Source organism: Ornithodoros turicata, chromosome 10 (assembly GCF_037126465.1).
Source record: "Ornithodoros turicata isolate Travis chromosome 10, ASM3712646v1, whole genome shotgun sequence".
NCBI lineage: Eukaryota > Metazoa > Arthropoda > Arachnida > Ixodida > Argasidae > Ornithodoros > Ornithodoros turicata.
The window spans coordinates 10,022,849-10,045,822 of record NC_088210.1 but is presented as its reverse complement, the minus strand read 5'-3'; the positions used below and the strand labels follow the sequence as shown (position 1 = coordinate 10,045,822).

The 22,974-nt window shown below is 47.2% G+C and overlaps 1 protein-coding gene across 1 annotated transcript in view; it reads left to right on the top strand.

Moving 5' to 3' along the window:
* Window positions 1-22,462, top strand: part of LOC135370178 (telomerase-binding protein EST1A-like) — a 51,796-nt gene extending 29,334 nt beyond the window's left edge. Inside the window, exons 13-20 of the mRNA XM_064603882.1 lie at window positions 1,590-1,687; window positions 1,757-1,860; window positions 3,706-3,876; window positions 5,116-5,268; window positions 13,161-13,314; window positions 15,376-15,590; window positions 19,558-19,639; window positions 21,281-22,462. Of these exons, the coding sequence (XP_064459952.1) occupies window positions 1,590-1,687; window positions 1,757-1,860; window positions 3,706-3,876; window positions 5,116-5,268; window positions 13,161-13,314; window positions 15,376-15,590; window positions 19,558-19,639; window positions 21,281-21,414 (1,111 nt within the window). The 3' untranslated portion in view covers window positions 21,415-22,462. The remainder of the gene's footprint in view (window positions 1-1,589; window positions 1,688-1,756; window positions 1,861-3,705; window positions 3,877-5,115; window positions 5,269-13,160; window positions 13,315-15,375; window positions 15,591-19,557; window positions 19,640-21,280) is intronic.
* Window positions 22,463-22,974: the final 512 nt, after the last annotated feature.

The following is a 22,974-nucleotide window of genomic DNA, read 5'->3' as shown; positions in this document are numbered from 1 at the left end:
CATTGACTCAGCGCTGACGTGCCAAACTGGAGCGATGCGAACAATCCACCTTAAAAGCACAAGGTTGTCTGCTCCAAAGAGAACAAAGCGTCCAAACCAATGTGGTATTATGGATCAGGAATATGACGATTAGGCGCTGAGTTGCATGGAATTCCAGTTTCCGTAGTGTCCCAGCAGTGAAGAGGGCAAAAAAAAGGGGCAGACTTCATTGTTGCTTCATTGACAGCGAGTGCCATCCCTGGGTACTTTCTCTGTACAAACAATGCCTATTTTGGCAGTTGTAGTAAAACCGGTCATCGTACAAGGTATATTGTCGTGCAAGTGATCTTTATGTGTGGGTTTGGCTGTAATAGAACTGAAATATTATAACGTTGCTTACTCAAAAAGTATTTTTAATTTTTCTCAAACTTTGCAATTGTTGTTTTTCTGCAACTGTAAAAAAATGTTGTTAACAATCACTAGAATGTGTATAAACATCTAATTTTGAATGAGTGAGTTTCACCAAGTCAAATTGACATAGACCGTCCGCGAAGTGGCGCCTGTGACACTCTAGAGGGAGTGAGACTGCCATACCCCACTAGGAGCCTCTGCTTAATGCTCTAAATGCTTGCCGCCACTTCAGCTCATGTGCTCACATATGTTTCTTCTTTGGGGATCGGATATTTGTGGAGTCTGTCAAAGTCAAGGGGCCTCTACCGGACTGCTACAAGGCTTTAAAAGGTTTCCCCTCCTCATAAACAGTTCCTTCACGTTTTTAAAGCTGATGAGGACGCCCGCATAGGCGTCGAAACGTCCTTTTCTTGTTTATCGTTGTTTTTATTTGTTGTGCAAGCCAGTGTTACGCAGTAATAAACAGTCTGTCAAAGTAGAAAGAAGAACTGCTGCACTGTACCACAGATCCAAAGTTACCAAGGTGAATGACGAAGCCCCTCATTTCACTCAAATGCTGCCAAAACACTTAAAAGCTGCCGGATCTACGAAAAAATTTGACTTCACAGACCGCGGCCACTGCGGAAATGCCTTCCAATAGGCTCCCATTTGAGAACCACTGGCCTAGTGCATCACAGAATTTGAAGTACTGCTAGGTAGTAACCACTGCAAAATTAACCATTTTTACACTGCATTTAACTGTAGTCGAGAAGCAAAAGGAAGACAGAGGACGCTGTTGTAGCAGCAACACTGCCAGTGTGACCAGTGAGCTAGTGCACTAGCAGTGAACAGTAGCGAGCTCAGACGAGCTTTGGGCACAGTACTGAACAGTCGTCGTTATCTTACTGCAGCCTCGCAGTACTGTGAATGGTAATCAATAACAATTGTATTAGAGATATGTCTGTAGCATAAAAGACCACTATTGTAGCATATTAACCTTTTCGTGTTACTTGACTTGGAGGATTGGAGTGATTAATTGAAGTCACCATTAGTGTGTCTGTTTTTACTGTTGTAATTACTAATAGCTGACCTGCAGAAAATATCTAGAAAGATTGGGGATTGGGGATTAAAATATTGGTGTGTGTTGAATTATGGTGACTATAACACAGTGTCCCGCTCGTTGCAACGTTTGTGATCTGTGGACGTTTACCATATTGCAGTGTCAAGGGCAACGTGTGGACAACGCTGGCTGAATTGCTGACGGTCCTGAGGAATGCCAATCTGGGTCACATCAAGTTTTTCAAGGAGCCTGCCGAAGGTGGGAAAAGCATTCAGTCTCTCAGTGCGTAAATGTGCGCTCATGTCACCTCATGTCACCCCCTGACAGATCGTGAACTGGTAACCCTGCCCGAGGACTCTACTTTGGCTGGCTTTGTTCCCCTCTTGGGAGCTCCACAGGAGAACTACTACGTCCAGGTTCCTTGCAACAAAGTAAGTATGTGTGCAATGCTCTTGTGGTAAAGCAAGAAAGCAGCATTTTCTACCATCTAAGACATCTAGAAAGTTTGTATGCTGCATATGCAGAGCGTGAAGTTTTCGGGAATTTTTTTCTCTAAATTTGGGGGGCCTGATACCTTCTGTCCGGTAATCAAAAAAGTAAGCGAGAGTTGGGGTTTAATGGCTGAGACGCTGGAAAAAGGATTTTAGTCGTGAGCAATGAAATGCGCCGCTCTGTTCCGTACAGTTTCTACCTTGTCGATTAAGAGATGTTGGGATGGGTTCCAGATTGTAGAGGCATATTCCAGCTGTGGTCGGACTACATTGCTACACATGCTGGTTTGCTTGATCTCCGCAAAGGCAAAAATTGTCTTTCTCACTGTAGCAGGCTTTGTCCTACTGTTCAAAAGTCTAGCATTGATGCTGTTTTCTCCAGGCTAATTGACAGACTTGAGAATGCCCAAGTGACACAGGGTATAATTTTTGTCCAGGAAGCAGTTGTGCACAGTAGCAGCTGTCAACATCGTTCCAGTATTGAACACTCCTTCGTGAAGCAGAACGTCCAAATGACAAAGCAGAAGTAATATCAAAGGAGTTTACGAGTTAATCTAGAGACAGGGAACATACATGTAGGACTGTGGGTTTGCAGGAAGTTGCGCAAAATAGGTGGTGTGCACAGATTGAAGTTGGTAATAGTTAATAGCGCTCATTTCCTGCACATTATGTTCTATTGCACATAACATACCGTATTTACTCGCATAATTTGCGCACTTTTTTTAACCAAGAAATGATGCAAAGGATGGGGGTGCGCAAATTACGCGAGGCCTTAACGAGACGACTCGAAAAACGTGTGCAAAATCTGTTCAAAGATGTTAAGTTTCTGTTAAAAGTTGGGCCTTCAAGTGAATAATACAGTAGAACCTCGATGATACGGATCTCACGGGGTAGCGGGAAACATTCGTATCAGAAGAATTACACCATAAAAATTTAGTCAAGAAAATAGACAGTGACTGTTCGTTTTCCATTACGGTCGGCGATACGGTCGTAACAATTTTCTCTGTTTGTTTTTGGCCAATGCTGCCGAAATTTGCGAGATGATTCAAAAGGCCAAGCACGTGCTTTCCACGTTTTTTTTCCACGCTTTTTGCCACGTTTTTTGTTCCACGCTCGCTCTTTCTCTCAGTGTGCTTCCCTTTCCCGCAATCCTTTCCTCCTCTCCTTCTATTCCACCTCCTCACCCTTAGCCGGTATTTTTCGCTACGAAAAGTGGCAACCCTATGCACAACATGGTGTAGGGAATTCGTGGTGAGGATCTCCCCCCCCCTCTTTTCGAAAGAAGGAGCAGCATGTGCTAGTCATGGTCAGTGGCGTAGCCACGGGGGGGCTAGGGGGGGCTCGAGCCCCCCCTACCTGCCACTGACCGGCCCACACAAATCGTGCAAATCCGAGAGCTTAATATATGGGGAAAGGGACCAGTGTGACTATCGCGAAAGTTCTTGCAGTTCATTGTGGCTATCTAAGAAGCACTCCTGAATGGTTTTCAAAGTATGAGCTTTTCAAAATACTTCCAATCTCGTGACACCACTTCGTTGGTCATGACATGTAATCGTACTGTGAACGTCTAAATCAACTATTTTCGTTCCCTTTTTTAATCCTCAGTGTGCAGTGTGCACACTTATGAGTGTGTTGTCGACACAGGATCAGCGGGGGGGGGGGGGGGGGAGTTCTCGTATCGAGCCCCCCCTACCTTTGAGGTCTGGCTATGCCACTGGTCATGGTAGTAGTCAGTTACATGTCATTGCAACACGTGCCACATTAAGTGTGACCGGTTTCCACCAGGAACAAGTGCGGAACTATCTGCGGATAAGTCGCATCCAGTTCTTCGGGGACTATCTCTGTGGGATATCGACACCGTACTTAGAGTTCAACGTTGAGAAGAAGCGCTTTGTATCCCTTATCACTGTCTCCGACGAAGACACAGACTCTGAAAAGGAGATCACCTTTGACTCGGTGAGGAATGATTTTTTATTTTCTTTCATGTTGCTCTTGTCAGATGCAGGCAGTGCTAGTGTATCACCATACTTAAAATAGGCACGTGTCTATTTCCCTCTTCAACCAGCTATAGGGAAGTTTGCTTCACTTCCTAAATGGCAAATGAATACCCAGTTACATTCTAAACATAAGCACTACAGTGTTGATTTAAAAGCACTCGTCGTTGCAGACAATATTTGATAGTCTTTGCATGCTATTTTTACTGAAACTACTTAAAAGAAAATACTAAATAGCAGTATTCTGCCAATGGTAAATGGAAGCTTTCTCGTTACTGTAAAAGTAGTCATTTTCATAAGGACCTTATTTTTGGAAACTTTGGACTTGGAAACTGATTTCTAATCAGTACCATCTGTGAATAAATACATTGAAGCTAGGATGACTAAGGCGCAGTTTACTTATTGACCTGCTCTCGCCTTTCCTCCAGGGTTTATGAGCGATCTGTTGGAAGAATGACGACGGGCCAAAGTTCAGAATTGCCGTTAAAATTTCTATCACGTTGTGCCTCAGTCGCTCAAGTTGTGCTTTATCAATATGTTTATTGTCAAAAACGCACACCGGCGCTACAACGTTAAAAACAAGCAAAAGCTTGACGTTTCGTGAACAGTACTGCTCCCATCATCAGGAACAAGTGTCTTGGCTGAATTGCTTACTTATCCATTAATGGTAGGTAGCAGTCCGGAAGAGGGCCTGGGTGTTTGTTGTCAGAATTGCTTATCTTTTTGATGAACCAAGATTCGAGTTGCTTACGTACTCCTCATCGTAAACTCCCAAACGTAAACAACTCGAATCTTGGTTCATCAAAAAGATAAGCAATTCTTACAGGTAGCATTGAGAACTGAGCATTCAGCATATTCAGCATGGCCACTCGGTATCTTGTGTCCACCTGGAACATGGGAAGCACTTTTTTTTAAATATCAAATTTCCCACTCAGAAATCTGCTTTCCCACCTGATACTCCCATTTTTACGGCCGCGATTTCACCGTTTTACAGGCTTCTGAAGTAAAACCCTTTTTTTTTTTCAACCGATCTTCTACAACAAAACCTATTTTCAACAAACGTGCAGCCCGAAAACTTCTGAATATACATAATACGTTGAACGTAGGATAATGGTCTTGAAGGCGATGAACACGTTTCAGTAATGAACAACATTTGTTCCATATTGTACTATTACATGGTCATTGGGGGTTGTCTGTGCAGTCTGACGATGACCTTGACATGTGCGACTCCCTGGAAGACCAGGAAGTGCCACTTAACTGTGATGAAGACAGTGAGATTCAGAAGCTGTGGTCCAAAAAAGAGCAGCTGCGTAAAGCAAAGGACCAGCGGGACCGGCATCAGGCCTGCGTCCAGGTAGGTGCACTCTTTTACATCTCGTCGGAGACCTTCGGGAAACAGGGATTTTCAGGGATGGCGGTGAACACAACCTACTAGACTATAGCGACCGTGTCATAATTAGGGCCTGACTTTTTAGGGTTAAACCCGTATCCGCCCGATATTTACCCCCGAACGAAATCTGTAAAAGTCGGGTTTAACCCGAATCTACCCGAAAACATCCGGGTCGCGTGGCACACTCGTAAGCGTGCATTAAAATAAAGTTTGATAACATTGCTAAGCATTAGCTCCACGTTAAGACAAATTTTTATTAAACAAAAAAAAAAAAATCACCCGAATTCCTGACAACAGAATATGCCGTAACGGGATTTAACCCGAATACACCCGAATTTTCAAATGAAAAATATCACCCGATATTTACTCCCCGAATTTGGCCAAAAATAAAACCCGAAAAAGTCAGGCCCTAGTCATAATCTGCAACCACGTGTTTGAAACAGTAACGGAAATTTTCCAAGTCGGTTCGGTTCCAGCTCGGCTCCAACATGGCGGCGGCCTTTTCGGCTCGGTTCCGGTTCGGTTTGATGCTCTGCTTGCAACGCAGCAGCACGGTTGTTGCCGGGTGTCCCATTTTGTGCGTTCTTTGCTGCGAGCGTTGAAGTGATCACTATTTGCTTCTTTCGGTTTCCACGCCTCTGCGTTGATGAGCATCCAGGGAGTCGTGCCGTCGAGCCGGCATTGGTTGTGCCATCAGCAGCCACTCTCTCGAAAAATATTCTCGCACGGTTACAGACGTTGCAGACTGCAGACTTCGTCAACGTGTGGCGCTGGATTCTGATATTTTTTTCTCCCTTCGTCGCTGTTAAGGATAGAGGAGGCTGACCCGACCGTATTCTACTGAAGAACGGTTTATTTTATTGCTCGTGCGAACCCGCTCGCTCGCTCATCTTCCTCCAGTGCCGCCCCCTTCCGGCATACTCAACATCCTCCCGCGGCCGCGTTGGACGAGTCAGCTTCCAGCAGGTACAAACGTTGGGGAGGACGCCGGAGCTGTTGACCATTCGGGAGAAGTACTTTGAAACAGCGCTCGACACCATCTCTTCCTGGGAAGGAACCAACTATGCGTCCGAGTTTCCAAACCAGAGGTGGCAGTGCATTGTCCTCCACTATCACGACGTCGCCGACGCGAATTCGTGGATGTGCCCTCGGTTGACTGTGGTGTGCAGAACGCAGAAGCAGGAGATAGTCCTTCTTCCAACGAGTCCATAACTGCACAAGAAGAGCCTGTCTATGTCGAACTCTGCGACGAAGACCTGCAGGAGTGGAACGGGGCACCTCTAACCCCAGGCTGGCCGGTAAGGCTACGGCGCGCCTTCCGATCAAGAAGTGGGAAGGAGTCAGAGCCTCGCAGTCCTCTGTGTCGTCGGCAAGCTGGGTGAGGGGACGGCAGTTGACGGCCGCCTCAACTTCGAGTAGTACGGTGAGAAGCCCCTCATAGCAGAGGCTACTGCGCCCTAGACAACGTTTCAGTGCGTCCTTGATAGTACGAATGAGCCGTTCCCAAAAACCGCCCCACCAGGGCGCACCTTCAGCGATAAACTTCCACTGGATGCGGAGGGAACTGGCATGGTCTTGGACAGAGTCGTCGAAGAGCGCGCGCAGTACTTTAGCGCAGTAACGGAACATCTTGGCGTTGTCGGAATAGATGGTGGACGGCACACCCCGTCGCGAAGCGAAGCGGCGAAAGGCAAGGAGGAATGTTTGTGCCGTCATATCAATCGTTAACTCGAGGTGGATCGCTCTTGTCACTGCACACGAGAACACAACTATGTACACCTTCCTGTCAGTGTTTTGTGACGCGCGGCAGTACAGTGGTCCGCAAAAGTCAATCCCAACGACGTCAAACGGCATGGTTTCGGTTATCCGGTCCCTCGGTAACGGTGCGGGAGGAGCAGTCTCCGGACGCAAGCGTCTACGACGACACGGCAAGCAAGCGTTCAATACCCGCCTCACTGTCCGACGTCCTTTCAGAATCCAAAACCTGGAGCGGAGTTCGATTAAAGTTAGCTGGACTCCTCCATGAAGAAGGCGGATATGTGCTGCTTCAACCAGAAGCTCAGTGAACCGGTCGTTGCATGGTAGTATCATAGGATGCTTCAACTCCTCCGACGCATCAAGGGCCTGCAGGCGACCACCCACACGAAGCAAACCTTTCTTGTCAAGGAAGGGCTGTAAAGTCAGAATACTGGAAGCAGACTCGACAGGTTGTCCGACCTCTAATGTAGCGACTTCTGAAGGAAACGCAGAGCGCTGAACAAATCGTATCCAGTACAACTCTGCCTCACACAACTCCGCGGCTGTTAGCGGTCCGGAGGAGGACGTGGTGTGGAGTGACGCATTACGAAGAAACCTTTTGATCCAAGCGGTGACTCTTAGAACCTTAGTAAGGCGTCCGTAATCATTAATCCTAAGGAGTGGATCGTGCAAATGAGGAGAAGTCGGCAAGCTTAAGCTCTGACAGGTAGAGGTGAGTCCAGTGCGCAAGTCATCGTGCTTTTGACTAGGGCAGAGATCTGTAGGCCAATCCACCTGAGGATTGGTCAACCACGCAGGTCCGGCCCACCAAATTGTCTTGCGCGAAACAAAAGACGCTGGCTCGCCACGGGTAAGTAAGTCTGCTGGATTATCCTGGCTCCGGCAGTGGTGCCAGTGGAATCCTCTGGTTAGGCGGCGAATCTCGGACGAGCGGTTTCGTACAAATACTTCCTGGCGGACCGCGTCACCACCTATCCAGTGCAATGCGACCGCAGAGTCAGTCCAAAGGTGAACCACGGCCTGTGAGAGCTCGGGAAGTTGTCTGACATAGTGGCATAACCTGGCTGCCAACAAGCAGGCCAATAGTTCCAGCCTTGGAATCGAAACGGGCCGTAACGGGGCTATGCGACCTTTACTCATGAGGAGCTGTGAAGCGAAACTGTTCTCAGACATGACGCACCTCACATAAACGGCAACCCCGTATGCCATTGGGCTTGCGTCGCAAAATACGTGAAGCTCCTGTCCTTTTGCGCCTTGCGTTGCAGGAGATATGACACAACGTGGGACTTCGAACGATGAAAGTTCGCTAAGCTCGGACGTCCAGGTCTTCCAGTGGTCATGCACGTCCTCAGGTAGAGCTTCTTCCCATGTGCAATTGCGCCGCCATAGCTCTTGGAACAGAAGTTTGGCGCGGACGAGAAACGGTCCAAGAAGCCCAAGAGGATCAAACAGCCTCGCAAAGGTCTGAAGTACAACTCGCTTGGTAGCTGGCTGCGTAGCAACGTAAGATGACACGTTTTGAGTGGTCATTACGATAGTGTCAGCAGATCGGTTCCACGGAAGACCAAGCACCTTGCATCTAACCAACGGTTGACCGATGTCGTCGAGGGAGACACCGTCTGCACGAAATTGCTCGTTCAACGTTTCGGAACTGGAGCACCACTTTCTCAGCTCCATGCTGGCGTCCGCCACAATAGCACGGGCTGTTTGGTAAATGTGGAGTGCTTCAGGTTCGGTTGAAGCGCCGATAACTAGATCATCCACGTAAAAGGCTCTTTGTAGACGCGATGCGATTTCTGGATGAATAGTCTTCCAAGATTCAAGGTGATGCATCAAAGTTGCAGACAGTAGAAATGGGCTCGACGAAGCTCCAAATGGCACCCTCGTCATACGCCACTCGACGATGGTTGGGCAAGGATCGTCACTACTGGGAAGTCGTTCGATCCACAAGAAACGAAGAAGGTCTCTGTCTTCTCGTCGGACGTGAATTTGCAGGAATGCCTTGCGAATGTCGGCGGTCATGACGATGTGATTGCACCTGAACTGCAGAAGAAGTTGCAGCAATTCTGCACCGAGCGTTGTGCCCTTGTCCAGTATATCGTTAAGCGAATGACTTCCCGGTTCATGCGAAGAGGCATCGAACACGACACGAACCTTGGTTGTCACCGCTTCCCGCCGTATGACTGCGTGGTGAGGAAGGTAATACACATGACGGGCACCTTGGTCCGACGGCTCCACTCGCTCCGCATGACCCTCGTTGAAGTACTCGCTGATTGTGCGGTCATATTCTCGCAGCACGTCCGGATGAGCTTCGAAACGTTTAAGTTGACGCTGTAGCCTTGCTTCAGCAACGGGTCGGTTCGTAGTGGACAAAAGGTAGGGCGCCTTGACCATCAAGGGAACGACGTATCGTCCCTCTTCCTTGTATACTGCGCTCTGAAACTGGTCAAATGCCGTGCGCTCCTCGGTAGCTTGGGAATGAGCTGAATCGGTTATGCCAATTGCATCAAGTCTCCACATCTCCGAAGGGTCTATCACTTTTTCGTCACCGCAAGCGATGTTGAAGTAGCCTAAAAAGAGTGCGACAGTGTTGCCGCACATGGGTGCTGGAAGGCTGGAACTTGAGTTGACTCCTTGGACCACCCAGCCGAACATTGTCTCCACGGCACACATGCGGTCGCCGAGGCGCTCGGTACGTCCCGTAACCACGCTCCAGTAGAAGTCTGAGCCGATAAGGACGCTAATGACAGAGTTTTCCCTCGTACAAGAATTAGGTTCGTCGGCGAAGAGCAGATTCTTCCCACTGAGTTCCGGCAGATCCGTGGCCAAGGTAGTTGTTACGGTACATACTTCTGGAACCTCCAGCGCTTCTAGGGTGACTGCATTAGAGGTAAATCGGCTGCTAAGAGTGAGCTTGACTCTTCGGCAATGGTACCGTCGCGGCCGACTCGTGTTTCCGAACGTAAGTACGGTGAGGTCTTCCTGTTCTTCACAAGGAAGATGCAGCTTGTGGGAAAGATCGCTCCGTATAAACGTTCTCTGGCTGCCGGTATCGAGCAGTAGTCGCACCATGACGTTGCCGCCTTCTCCAGACGCCCATACTGTCGCTGTCTGTAGTAATATCGGGTGACCGACCCCGCTGCTCGTATGAGTCGCAGCCACGGTAGCTGTAGCGTGCTGTGGGCTCTGTGGTCCAGATGTGGACTGGGAGTTCGAGGCCCCGAGGGCGGATGACGGTTGTAGACACCTTGCGTCAGGTCTCTTCCATAGGTCGCACAGTACCGTCAGATGGCGGCTTGAACAGGCCCGACATCTCAGTGTCGCTGCAGTGCGGCACTGACGAGCCATGTGCCCACGCTTGCCGCACTTGAAGCAGCAACGCCTTGCTGACAGTCTCCTTCGCTTTTCATCGGTTGATAAGGAGGCGTGGCACTCCTGGGTTGTGTGACCAGACTGGTCACACAAAGGACACGTGAGCTGGTCGGGAGGGGCGGACCCTGTAGCTAACGCCAAAGCAGACGGAAGGTGGGAGGAGCTCCGTGAATGCACTCGTTCGGTTGATGCGAGATTCGAGTTTTCTTTCACGCGTGCTGCCTTGGTCTCCTCTCTGCTCTCCACTTGGACCCTCAGAAATTCCATGGCAGTGTTCACTTCTTCGGCACGAGAGCCTGCTGCGGAGCTGGACGGTGCATCTTGTTTATCTTGCGTCTTCAAGCGCTGTCTGTAAAGAACAGCGATATCTTCCGGTAGGGAACGCATGAGGACCCGATGGAGAACTACTGCGTACTCCGCTGCAGGAACACCAAGACTCTCGAGGCAGCTGGTGCGGAACTGAATCTGTTCGTAGAGGTCCCGGAGCCGAGTTATCTGAGACGAACATGAGATAGGCGCGATGGCAAGAAGGCTATCAATATGTTCATCGACAAGAGCGTCGGTACGGCCAAACCGCTCGGTGAGCACGCTCACCGCCACCGGGTAGTTGGTTTCGTTAAGGCGAATCCACTCGACTGCACGCCTTGCAGATCCACTCAAGTATGTCTTCAGGTATTGGAATTTCTCTATGTCGGGGAGATCTGGACGTCGATGGATAGTTGCTTCGAAGTGTTCCCAGAACCCCTGCCATTCACGGAGCTCACCAGAGAACACCGGCACTTGGAGTTTCGGTAGATTAACCCGTTGCGGTCCAGAGCGCGAGCTGCTCGCAGTAGCGTTCGGAGCGGCACTGACGGTACCCGACCCTTCGCCTGAGCGCTCTCCTGATTGGTCTTGGGTAGCGGTACTAGACAATGTAGCGCTAGATGCGGTACGAGAACTCAGAAGGAACCGAATCCGACTTACGCAACGGCAAATTTTTTCGTGGTAATCGAGAGCGGTGCTGATTTCTTGCTCGTAGGTGTCGTCGTCAATGAGCTCTGCGACTTTATCATTCAAAGCGGTAAGAGTCCTGTCCTTGTCGAGTAGTTCATCCAGGGTTACCTGCAAGTCAGACGGGGCCGCCGAGGGCTGTTGCAGGAGTTCGGTAGCGGATGACAGGCACCGCGTCACGGCGCCACGAAGGACAGCTCGGTTACGGCGAAGCTTCTCCATGGGTGAATATATGAGAGATCAGCCTTCTCCCGGGTTTCGGCACCAATTGTTAAGGATAGAGGAGGCTGACCCGACCGTATTCTACTGAAGAACGGTTTATTTTATTGCTCGTGCGAACCCGCTCGCTCGCTCATCTTCCTCCAGTGCCGCCCCCTTCCGGCATACTCAACAGTCGCGAAGTGCCACTTCGCATGTAATTAATGGGGCTTAGCCCGAAATTAGCGAACCTCAATTCGGGGTCCAGATTCGGGGAAACAATTGGGTTAATCCCTCAGACTTCAGGCTCTAAAAATGAGGGGTGTACACCTTTTTGTGACACCTATGCAGTTATGTTAACTTACACAAAAAGGCATATGCCTGCACTTTCCACAAGTGGGGAACGCTAATGGTATCATTTTGTGCAGCGGCTAGCCTTCAGCATGTTATGTGGTAGAATTCTCTCTTAAAGGGGCACTAAAATGCAAAAACAACTTGCTCTCAAATGAAAGTCTGTGTTTCAATTCGTCTAGTGCAAGCGAAATTAGTTCACACAGCGCTACCGTTTAGAAGAAAAACGCAATGAAAACAGAGCCGTCTTTGGCGGCAACGAATGGTATCCTTAGGAGGCAAATATTGGTGGCATCCAATGAGACAGCGGGAGAAGTGCGCGCATAGCTATCGTGGGCATGTGAATTTGGGACTGGTCTGATCGTTGTGTTGCGTATATGCACGGCGTGATGCGCACGGCTGCATTTTTCAATACCGGTTCACTAATTGTAGCCCACAACAGTTCTCGCGAATGTTCCACTAACAACATTTATCTTCACACCCTTCGGACAGCGACACCAGTTCGCTTCGAAACGCGCACTATGTTTTTCACCGGGACTGCTCCATGGCGTGTCACACGCGTGCACATGCAGCATGGACTAAAAGCACCGATGCACGAGCTGAAACGACGTTCACTGCTTAGCGCCGAAGCGAGAAAGAGTCCGGTATAATTTTGATTGTAGCTCCGTAACGGAATCAAAGTTTTGCATTATGATAACAAGTACAAAATTAACGTAGCGTGTAATGTAATTCGAAGTCAACTTGTTTTTGCATTTTAGTACCCCTTTAAGAGTGTGTGATTATGTCCTGTCCTGTTATGTCCTTACCTAAATTTATAGCTAAGCCTTCCTAGCTTTTGCTGCCCTTTGCTCGGCGAACACAAATGTCTACGAATTCAGGTTTCATTTGTACTGAGGGAGGGAATGTCTCATTCCCGGAATGCTTGTTCGTCATTTGTGCTGATGTGCACGGTGAATCATGCCTTGCACAGACCTTCTGGGGCGTCTGGACCCCGCTGAAATTTCAGGGGTCGACCAACCCGCCGGATTCAATACAGTAATGTTCAGTGGTTAATTGACCTTTTCCACTTTTGGCACATTGTGTCGGCTCGCAGTTTCAATATTCTAATTTCGAGAGAGGTATTTAATGAGAAGCTTTTAGTATTGCGGAAAGGTTTTTAATGTGTCGTCGTCTTCCTCGTGCAGGCTGTGTTGCAGGAGCACCGCAACAAGCAGGCTACGATGCTGGAGATCCGACCCCGTTACCTGTTCCCAGACACCAACTGCTTCATTGACCACCTGCCACTTCTGCAACGGCTCGTGGCAGACGGGCATTTCCACGTCTATGTTCCACTCGTCGGTGAGTTGTAGTATATAAAAGTGAATGGATCACATGATAAATGGTGTATGATATATCAGTGATATATGTGATACTCCACTGATATTCCACGAATATCAGTGATATATGTGGAGTATGATCACAGCATGATCAAGTGAATGATCACATGATAAAACACAATTAAGAGCAAGAGTCCGGACACCAAGACAGGCCGTTATTGCATTTGTTATTAACCGAAATTGTGTTACCTGCTGCTGATTGTACATAAAGTTAATGGGGCACAAATTAACAAACATTCCCCCTGGTAGAACGAAGGTTGCCACGACCTTGACAGTACTGAGAGTGGCGCGAGATTCATCCACGGTATTCGGTTGCAATTAAATTGTAATTAAACGACTATTATTTCATTTATTTACTTTAAATGAAATGAAATAATAGTCGTTTAATTATAGCTTTATAGTTAAATTATAATATAAATAAAATTATTAAATAAATAATTTATAGTTAAATTATAGCTTTGTCTTGTCTCCCCTTCTCAAGTCCTTTCTCTTTTCTTTTTGTTGCGGAAAATATTTGCAGATTTTGGGGCAAATTGCCCCGAAAAGGGTTAGAGGCACCATCCCACTGTTAAGTTCATGTCACTTCCGAGGCTGATTATGGGTCTGGGGAGCTGGAAATGTGTGCGAATACTTTCCAGCATAATTAATTCTTCATCTACTTGCTGTTACGGTACTTCTGTTCTGTGGATACGGATTTGTGTTATTGTGGCAGTGTACCAAAGTGACAGGCGTATCGCATGTAAAAAAAAACTACTCAAAAGTGTACCTCAAATACTCAACTCAGTGCTCAATGTCATTGGCTTCGGAAGGTGGGGGCAGATGGGGTGGTCGCCCCCCATGCCCCCCCGAACTTTTGCTCTGAGTGTCCTTCCCATTTTTCATCCATACGTGTTGTCCGAGACAGTCTCGCTTTCAGCTCTGTTATCACACAGAGTGAAAGAGAACACCCGTTCAACATGTAAGGATGAAATTCACCAGAATAGGTACTATTAATCCGATTAAGCTATGCGATACTGTTTGTGTGGAAAGAGTACTGTGCAAAGAGTGGCAACATGACATTCAGTAGCCTTGCTGAGACGATACAGGAAAACGCAGATTTCATTCCAGCAAAGGACGTCGACTTGTTTTCGATCAACGCGGGAAAAACATTCTATGCTAGAAACAGAAATGGAAACTCTTATCATGTGGCGAGGAGCCTTTAAGCAGTTTGCTGGTACACTTGGTGACACGTGCAGCATATACGGCAGAGCCTTTTTAGTGCAACAGTTTAGTGACACCCATTGACACCATTGTGCTTTTGACAAGAACAAAAATAAAAATAAAGGAACATGCCACCTCGAGTACTTCTGTCACTAAATGAAACAGTAAACCAGTATCTCAGTCTGCGCTGCTCAAATGCAAATTTCCTGTTCACCTCAGGGTAATCAAGAAAGCGAGGTGGCCTTCATGCATATGCGTTACACCCTCCACAGTCATCAGATTGCAAGGGACGAGTCGTTCTTAATAGGCACATCAATGGCTCCTCTAGGTTAGGTTATGTTGGGTTAGGTTAGCCCCCCCCCCTAAGTGAGGCACTTCCAACACCCCTTATCAATGTTGAACATGCCCTAACTGCAAACTGACATTGTTTAATTCCATAGTCAAAATAAAGGGTACACAAACAACACGTCCCTTTTTCACTCAACTGCGGACTCCAACGAAATTGCCCGTCTTTTTCACACTCGCAGTAAACAGTGAAGTTGCAAGGATGAAGCACCTCAAAAGGTTTTACTAACAAGCTTTCTCGCAGGGTCGGCGCTTCATCAGGTACAGCACGCCCTGCGCGAAAGCTTGTTAGTAAAACCTTTTGAGGTGCTTCATCCTTGCAACTTCATTGTTTACTCCAAGATTACACCACTGGACTGTGTGCTTCTTACTTTTATTCCCATTTTTATTACATTTTCTTCTATCCACACTTGGTTCAAAAACAGGGCTTGTAGAGTGTTGCAGGAAACCAAAAATTGAGCTTGTTTTTCATGCCCAGTGATTAACGAGCTGGATGGCCTGACGAGAGGGACACGGCAGAGTATGCACCAGAGTGTGGAACACCTGCACAAGGTGGCCACCACAGCCAAGGCAGCACTCAACTACCTGGAGGACCGCTTCAGCCACCGCGAACCCAAACTTCGTTGCGTCACCTCCAGAGGTTCCATCCTGGACACCATCTGCTTCCGTAGCGAGGATGTCAGTGACAACAAGGTTTGTGCTACTTGCTTACGATGCTCATTCCTAATGCTGACAGCAAGCTCTGAATATTTAGTGAGTTAATAGTGAAATAGTAAATTTAGTACACAGTGAATGAAATACAGTTTAGTACATATTAGTAGTGCATTACACAGTACATGTAGCACGTCTCGAGAATGCTTAATTTTCGTGGGTTTTGCGATCATCCCTCTGTTTTTTTTAGGGGTGTGCGAATCCGAATATTTTAAGTCGAATCGAATATCGAATCGAATGGGGAAAAAAATTCCGAATACCGAATCGAATATCGAATATTCGTGCAAAATTTACAATATGTGACTTTCGCACTAAAAGTTTCCATTTCGTAGCCCATGCCTTTAGTGTAATTTTTCTAGCATTAACTGTCACAAGAGAGACATGCAATTCTTCTGTTTAAAGCTCCTACTCTTTAATGTTACGTGAGAGTGCTTCCTGCTTTTCGGGTGAGCCTACACTTACTGGAGTGGTTACCTTCATTTCAAAATTTTATGCCAGGCAGTAGCATATTATACGGATGAGGCTGTAATTGTTTCAGACAACCACAGGCCATTTGTGAAACAGACGAATTGGCATCCTGCCTCAGCTTTGCCATGAACACCTTTTCGTTTCTTTGCACTCGCCCTAGGAAGTTGCACTACTGAAATTTTAGATGCAAAGGACATCTTTAAGACACCCTTCTTGTTCGTGGGCTGTAGTCATTATTCGAGAGTCCTAACTTTTTAAAGGCAACCTCACAGACATCAAACCAAAGTCCCTCGTCGGCACCGCTAAACTGCATGTGGGAGAGGAGCCGCCCCTTCCACAGACGATGTCTACAAAACTAACTTTGGATAACGTTATCTTAAACTAAACACCGTCCCGCCTGTGTTGGTCCTGCAGCAATGACAATTTTGTAGAGCAGGCTTCACCTCGTGCCCGGAAGCATCAGGTGAAGCCCACTTTCGGGTTGTGTCGTTCATATTCGCGGAATAGTCGAATATTCGAAAAATCGAATGCTGGATATTCGATTCGCGAATCGAATAGTTCGAGCGTTTGATATTCGATTCGAATTCGGGGATTCGAATTCGGGAATTCGAATATTCGCACACCCCTAGCTTTTTTTCTTAGTACCTAGTAGTACGTTACACAGTATATATGTAGTAAGTTTCGAGAATGCTTAATTTTCGTGGGTTCTGCGATCATCCCTCTGTTTTTTTTTTCTTAGTAATACATAGTTAACACATACTTCTCTGAATTTCTGATTTTGGACATGACTGTAGTGTGTATGAGAGTTTGCGCGCATATTTTTGGGGAAAGAAATTGTGTGTTAGAATCGTGCGAACAGGGTGTGTGCCAGAGCAAGCTGCTACTTAAAGTTGATTTGACATTGTAGTCATTTCACTGCCCCCACTAAAAATTAAAGATGACCCACATACAGTGAAACCTCGGTAATTCGGATCTCGCGGGATCTACGACCAAATTACGTCCAAATTATCCGAATGTATCAAAATCCGCTGAATCAAATGCAGGAACCTGCACTGTTTGCACTCGTTCATAAATAGAGCCTGAAGCTTTGGGGAATTTTGTTTTTCTAAACTGGTTCGGTGCAAATGGTGATGTAACTGCGTTTGCTGCCAAACAAGTTACAGTATGCATTCCTACAGACATCTCAGTGAGGGCAATTTGCTAGGTAAAAATTGGGTTTCACATTAAAGAGCTAACCTTCGAATCGGGGTGGAAATTCGGGGTAGAATCTGGTTAAACCCTAAAACTTCAGGCTCTATTCATAAAGTGCAGTCCAATTGAAGGCGGTCCAATTGAACACCACCTAGATACTGAAAGCCTGCTTACTGATCGACGTGATGTAACGACTAAGAGTCAGCCAATCAAAAACGTGTTTTCAACAAGGGTAGCCAATCACGAACATGCTTTCAGCAGTCGTAGTCATGGAGACGAACTACCGCCGTCTGCGAGTTGCGATTGAACGTCCCCGCATACTACATGGGAAAACTTGGAAATAAAAAATAAATTGGGAAAAAAAAAAGTGCAAAAAGGTCTAAATCTGTCTCAAAACTGATTTGCTGGAAAGCGTGTTGCACTTTTCGTCTACAGATTCGGGTCTACATGTTCCAAGTTAGTTGCAACCATTCACGATTTCTTGAATTCGTACGACGGCAAATAGCAATAGCCGACGAATCCCCACTACTATATGTGTCCACAGAGCAAACGAGGGAGAGAAGGCAATAATCAGGCCTTCTGTATCTAAATGGCATTGGCTATTGTCGCGTGTCTCAAGGGAAGAGCGAAAGCATAAATTGCGGCTTCCTTCGCATTTAAATGATCCTGCGGTGAATCCTATTACCCTTTGCGTTGCTCAGTGCCGTGTATGCCAAAGGGAGTCTGGCCATTAATGGGACCTGCCAATACCTGGAGCTCCACCCACTTTTTGAGCTCTCTGGCCAATCACGAGCCAAACTACAGTTCGCTATTAATCCCAGGCTATCCAAGCTATATATTACCTGTATTCACTGGGTGCCGACATTTTCGGGAAACTGGATTGGATTAGATTGAATAGGATATTCCCTGACGCCCTAGCAACATGATGGATTTTGCGGCCACTTTTAACGGCGCCATCTGGATGGAGAGGGGCATGTCGGGAAGACGCAGAATAGCAGAAGTAGCAGAAGCAGAAGTATTGTGCTTGCTAGCAGAACTGATTGGTCGGCAGAACCGCTACTTGGAACAGACTGCTGGTATTATACGTATTTTAACTATGAAATATAACAAGATTGAATCAAGAACGGGCAAAGGTGTGTATATGGATAAAAGTATGTCATCAAATGCAAATTTTTGGCCATCCGTAGCGTTTTTCTTACTATTTGCCTGTGATCGCTGTCGTTACTAGGCCTAACAAGGACGACGAAACATTATTTGCAGATAAACATCGACATTGGAGCGTAATTTAAAGGTGATTTGCAAGATAATTGCAACACAATGTACACCTACGGAATAAAATTGACGTGATTTGTGAAAAAAAAAGGTTACGAAATCCTCGCTTCGCCGTTCCAAGCTACGCCGCCATTTTCGGGAAAATTTTGGTGTCATGGCGGTCCGCATAGAAAACAGCAGCCAATGAAAAACGCTCAATTTGATTGACAGGTCGAGCCTCTTTTTTAGGCTCCTCCTAATGGCCAGACTCCCTTTGGCATACACGGCACTGGCGTTGCTGTGAAACTAACGCCATCTTTCCTCCCGCGAGAGGAATATTTTGCACTTTAATGTTTCACTCCTTTTAGCCGGATTGAGAATGCTGCAGCTGACATGCTGCACAATAGACTAGTTCACAAAAAATCCCAGTGCTCTTTGTGCACGCATTGCATCCTGGGCGCTTGGTGGACAATGGACCGGTAGAGAAGATATCGGAACAGTTTGGAGGTCACCCGTTTCTTTCGTATTACAGTAGAATCTCGATGATACGATCACGGATGATACGAATTTCGGGATGATACGAATTCTCTTCCGGTCCCGGCCGGAATGCCTATTCTTCCCATGTCCATTCTTCATCATTCCGCAAGTCAGCTTCACCTAACGCCTGCTTGCTTTAGGAGAAGCTCGCTTTAGACCACTGTCGCGCGAGTCGCGGGTGAAAAGCACGTGCTACGTCTTTTGAATCATCTCGCGTATTTGGGCAGCATTGGCCAGAAACGGAGACACAAAAGCGTTACAACCGACCTCTTTCATTGACAGTAACGGAAAATGAACAGTCACTGTCTATTTTCTTGCCTCAATTTTTATTTTGGTTTAATACGTTTGATACGAATTTTTTCCGCGACCCCGTGAGATCCGTATCATCAAGATTCTATTGCAGTAAACTCCCACAGTTCAAAGCGACGCTAAGCACTCTGGGATTTTCTGAACTCGTCTATTCCAGGACTCTAGTTTACACAGGACCCATTTCTTTTTTCAGGGTACAAACGATGATCTCATTCTTTCATGCTGTCGGCACTACTGCAGCGACAGACCGGACCACCTCTTGCCGAGGGAGTTGGGTAAGTGTACGCCAGCGCACTCTTCTTCTCGAGATGTGTTTTACTGAACGATCTGCCTGCTACACGGCAGCATCCAGTGCCGACTGCGCATGCGAGCATACCAACATTTGTCTCGAGTGGCCGTGAAAAGTGAAAATACCCGCACAGCACAGTCAGGATTCGAACCTGTCTTAGCCACGACCTTCTAGATTATAACGACACCATGTCGTAGGCACCCCTTCCCAGCGTCGCATTTTTGGAAGGTAGTGGTGGCGCTACTCGTCGGCCCGGTTAAAGCTTCCTCAATTTCTGCAATACTTTGTACTTCAGCTTACCTTAGTATTTTTGTACAAGCAGTGGATGTTCCACTGGAGATGCTTCTTTCTACAGTTGATTATCATCATCATCATCATTCAATGCATTTTCGTAGGAGCTGTAGCTGTCGTCTGCTACGGAAGTCGTACGTCTGCTCCTGCGTGTTCAAAATTCAAATTTCCGTTGTCCAATCCTGATGTAGATCTCGCGGGCCGATGAGTAGCGCCCCTAGCGGATCGTGAGGACGGGCTCCTCATAGGGGCTGCCGATTATGACATGGTCATTATAATCTAGCTGGTCGTGGCCTAAGCACAAAGAGTGGTTATCATAAATCTGAGGATAGATTTGGTTCTCAAGAGGTAACAAGGATGTGATTGTCTACTATATGGAAGAGGATAATCAGTGATCAAATGAAAATCGGAAACAAAATGGATTCGGATTCTTCCCCGAATTTGCACCCTGAATTGAAGGTTGACTCTTTAGGGTGAAACCCGATTTTTACCTGGCAAACTGCCCACCGGGATGTCTGTAGAAATGCACTAATTTACTTGTTTGGCAGAAATATTCAGTTACATCACCGTTTGCACGAAACTACTGCAGTTAGTTTGAGTAACTGAGCCCAACAAAAATATGGTTACAAAATAAGGTTACAAAAATAGGGTTCATATTTTTGTAACCTGAAGAAGTGCAGTCTCGTGCACGAAAGTCTTGCTACCAAGTGTAAATAAATAAGTTGCTCCTACCGTTTAATATCACTCTTTGATCTACTCATCACCGGCAACTTGACATTGCCTATTTTTCTGTCGTCGTATCTTCTTGTATTGGTTTGGTACAAACTGTGATGTAGCTGCATTTGCTGCCAAACAAGTTAGCGTGCTTTCCTACAGACATCTCAGTGAGGGCAGTTTGCCAGGTAAAAATCGGGCTTCACCCTAGAGAGGCAACCTTCAATTCGGGGCGCAAATTCGGGGAAGAATCGGGTTAAACCCCAAAACTTCAGGCTCTAATTATGGTGTCAATCAATCGTTCTTGCCACCATCCATGGCTGGTTGCCCTTGCAAGAACTATTGATTGACCATAATTAGGGCCTGAAGTTTTGGGGTTTAACCCGATTCTTCCCCGAATTTGCGCCCCGAATCTAAGGTTGCCTCTCTAGGGTGAAACCCGATTTTTACCCGGCAAATTCCCCTCACTGGGATGTCTGTAGGAATGCATTAACTTACTTGTTTGGCAGCCAATGCAGTTACATCACCGTTTGTCCTTGCAATAGTTCTTGCACGGGCTACCAGCCATGGGTGGTGGCTCGTCTCACTGCCGTACTCGAGCTCCCGTTGTTTCTTCTTGCAGATGCTCCCCTGAAGCTGTACAGAGAAGCTGTTCTCATCACGGAGGATCGCAACCTCTGCGTCAAGGCCCTCACCCACCACGTCCCGGTGCGAGACCTTCCGTCCTTCCTGCGCTGGGCGAACATCAGCTCCTGAACGTCAGTCATCCTGACCCCTCGACTCGAAAAACGGCAAAGCGGTGCAGCGGGAGCGACGTTCTGTAAGATTGTCACTCTCCAGGCGCGCACCGTCGTGACCTCCTCGAGGTCGCAGTGTACGGAATAAAACACCTTTCTTTATGCGTTACGTCACGAGGACCAAAAGTGTGGTCCATGGTCCAGCCAGCCTCCTACGCTTTTAAATGTTTGTGCCTATTCGTAAGAACGTACCGGCAACATATGACTGGTGAGCACTCGGAATGCTGGCAGTGTGCTTTCACCTGCATTGTCACGCTCATGGAAAAAGTAATGTGAAATTAAGCGTTCGGACACTTTGCACTTTTTTTTTTTTAAAGTGTTTCGCAAAAAAATGGGCCGCTTCTTGAGTACGGTCCCAGTTGCTTCTGCACGCCATTGGGTGACTGGCCTAGAGCAATAGAAATGTGCTTGCCCGCAGGTGGCGACTGCAACCTTCTTTCGTTTTGAAGCCCCACCTGTCGGCAATTGAGGGAGACGATAGGCATGGAGTACTGTGTGTGAGCTTGACTGGCGTGATGTGTTTGCGCGTCTCAGAGTAGTTCAGACGACTTAAGTCCCTCCTTCACTCACGCAAAACGTTGTGCTTGTGCACCATAAATAATAGAGTGGGTGTAGCCGTGGGAACCTCCGCCGTTGCACAGGCGCTCACCCGTTTATGCCTTATGAGATGGTGTGTGTGTGTTTCAGGACAAATACTCAGGATTTTTATACCATCTCGTCGATTGTTGCAGCCTTGTTCCAGCGTTTCCAAGGGCCACGTTGGTTGGGCCCGTATCTTGTGTTGTTGTACATGCGGATACTCTTTTTGTTGCTCGTAGTATATTAGTAATGGTTGTGATTCATGTACAGAGAGAGAGCACTTCTGATTCCTTTGCCTGGCATGGAAAATGTCTCTCATTTGATCGACCTTCCCATTGCAGCATTTCGTGGAGCATTCTGTTTTACTGTACATTTCATTGCACTTACTGAACATGTGGTGATTAAACTTCAGCATGCATGTCCCATAATGAGTTGTGTTGTGATTGGTGTGGAGGTTCAGCAATGGCGGCACGTCGCAGCTGATTTTGAGATGTGCTCTAGGTGCAGAAGTTCCTTCGGCAAAGCTATAGCTGCGAATACACGTGGAAACTGTGCTGCTGCGGATTTAAGGGAGCAACGGTTTGGCGTTCAGCATTGTTCGAAATCCTGCTTCATTCATCAAGCAGTGTACCAGAAGCTGCTGTGCAGTTTTGCCTGAACAGTGTCTTGTTACTGCACAAGTTAATTTACGAGAGCACCTTGAAAAATGTGGTTATGGAGCGTGAGAATCCCCAGTCTGGGATGAATAGGGGAAAGGGGTGTGGCCACCACGCTAGTGGGCCAATGAGGAAGCACAGGGAAGGGGAACGAGACGTAAGAGATCCTCCCAGAAGTGGTGCTGGAGGTCGGACCTGGAGTGGTGGATGACTTGATGCACTCTGCACAGATAGGGGACTTGCGGATTTGAGGCCGTACTGCAGCTGGTCGTATACGAGAGCAG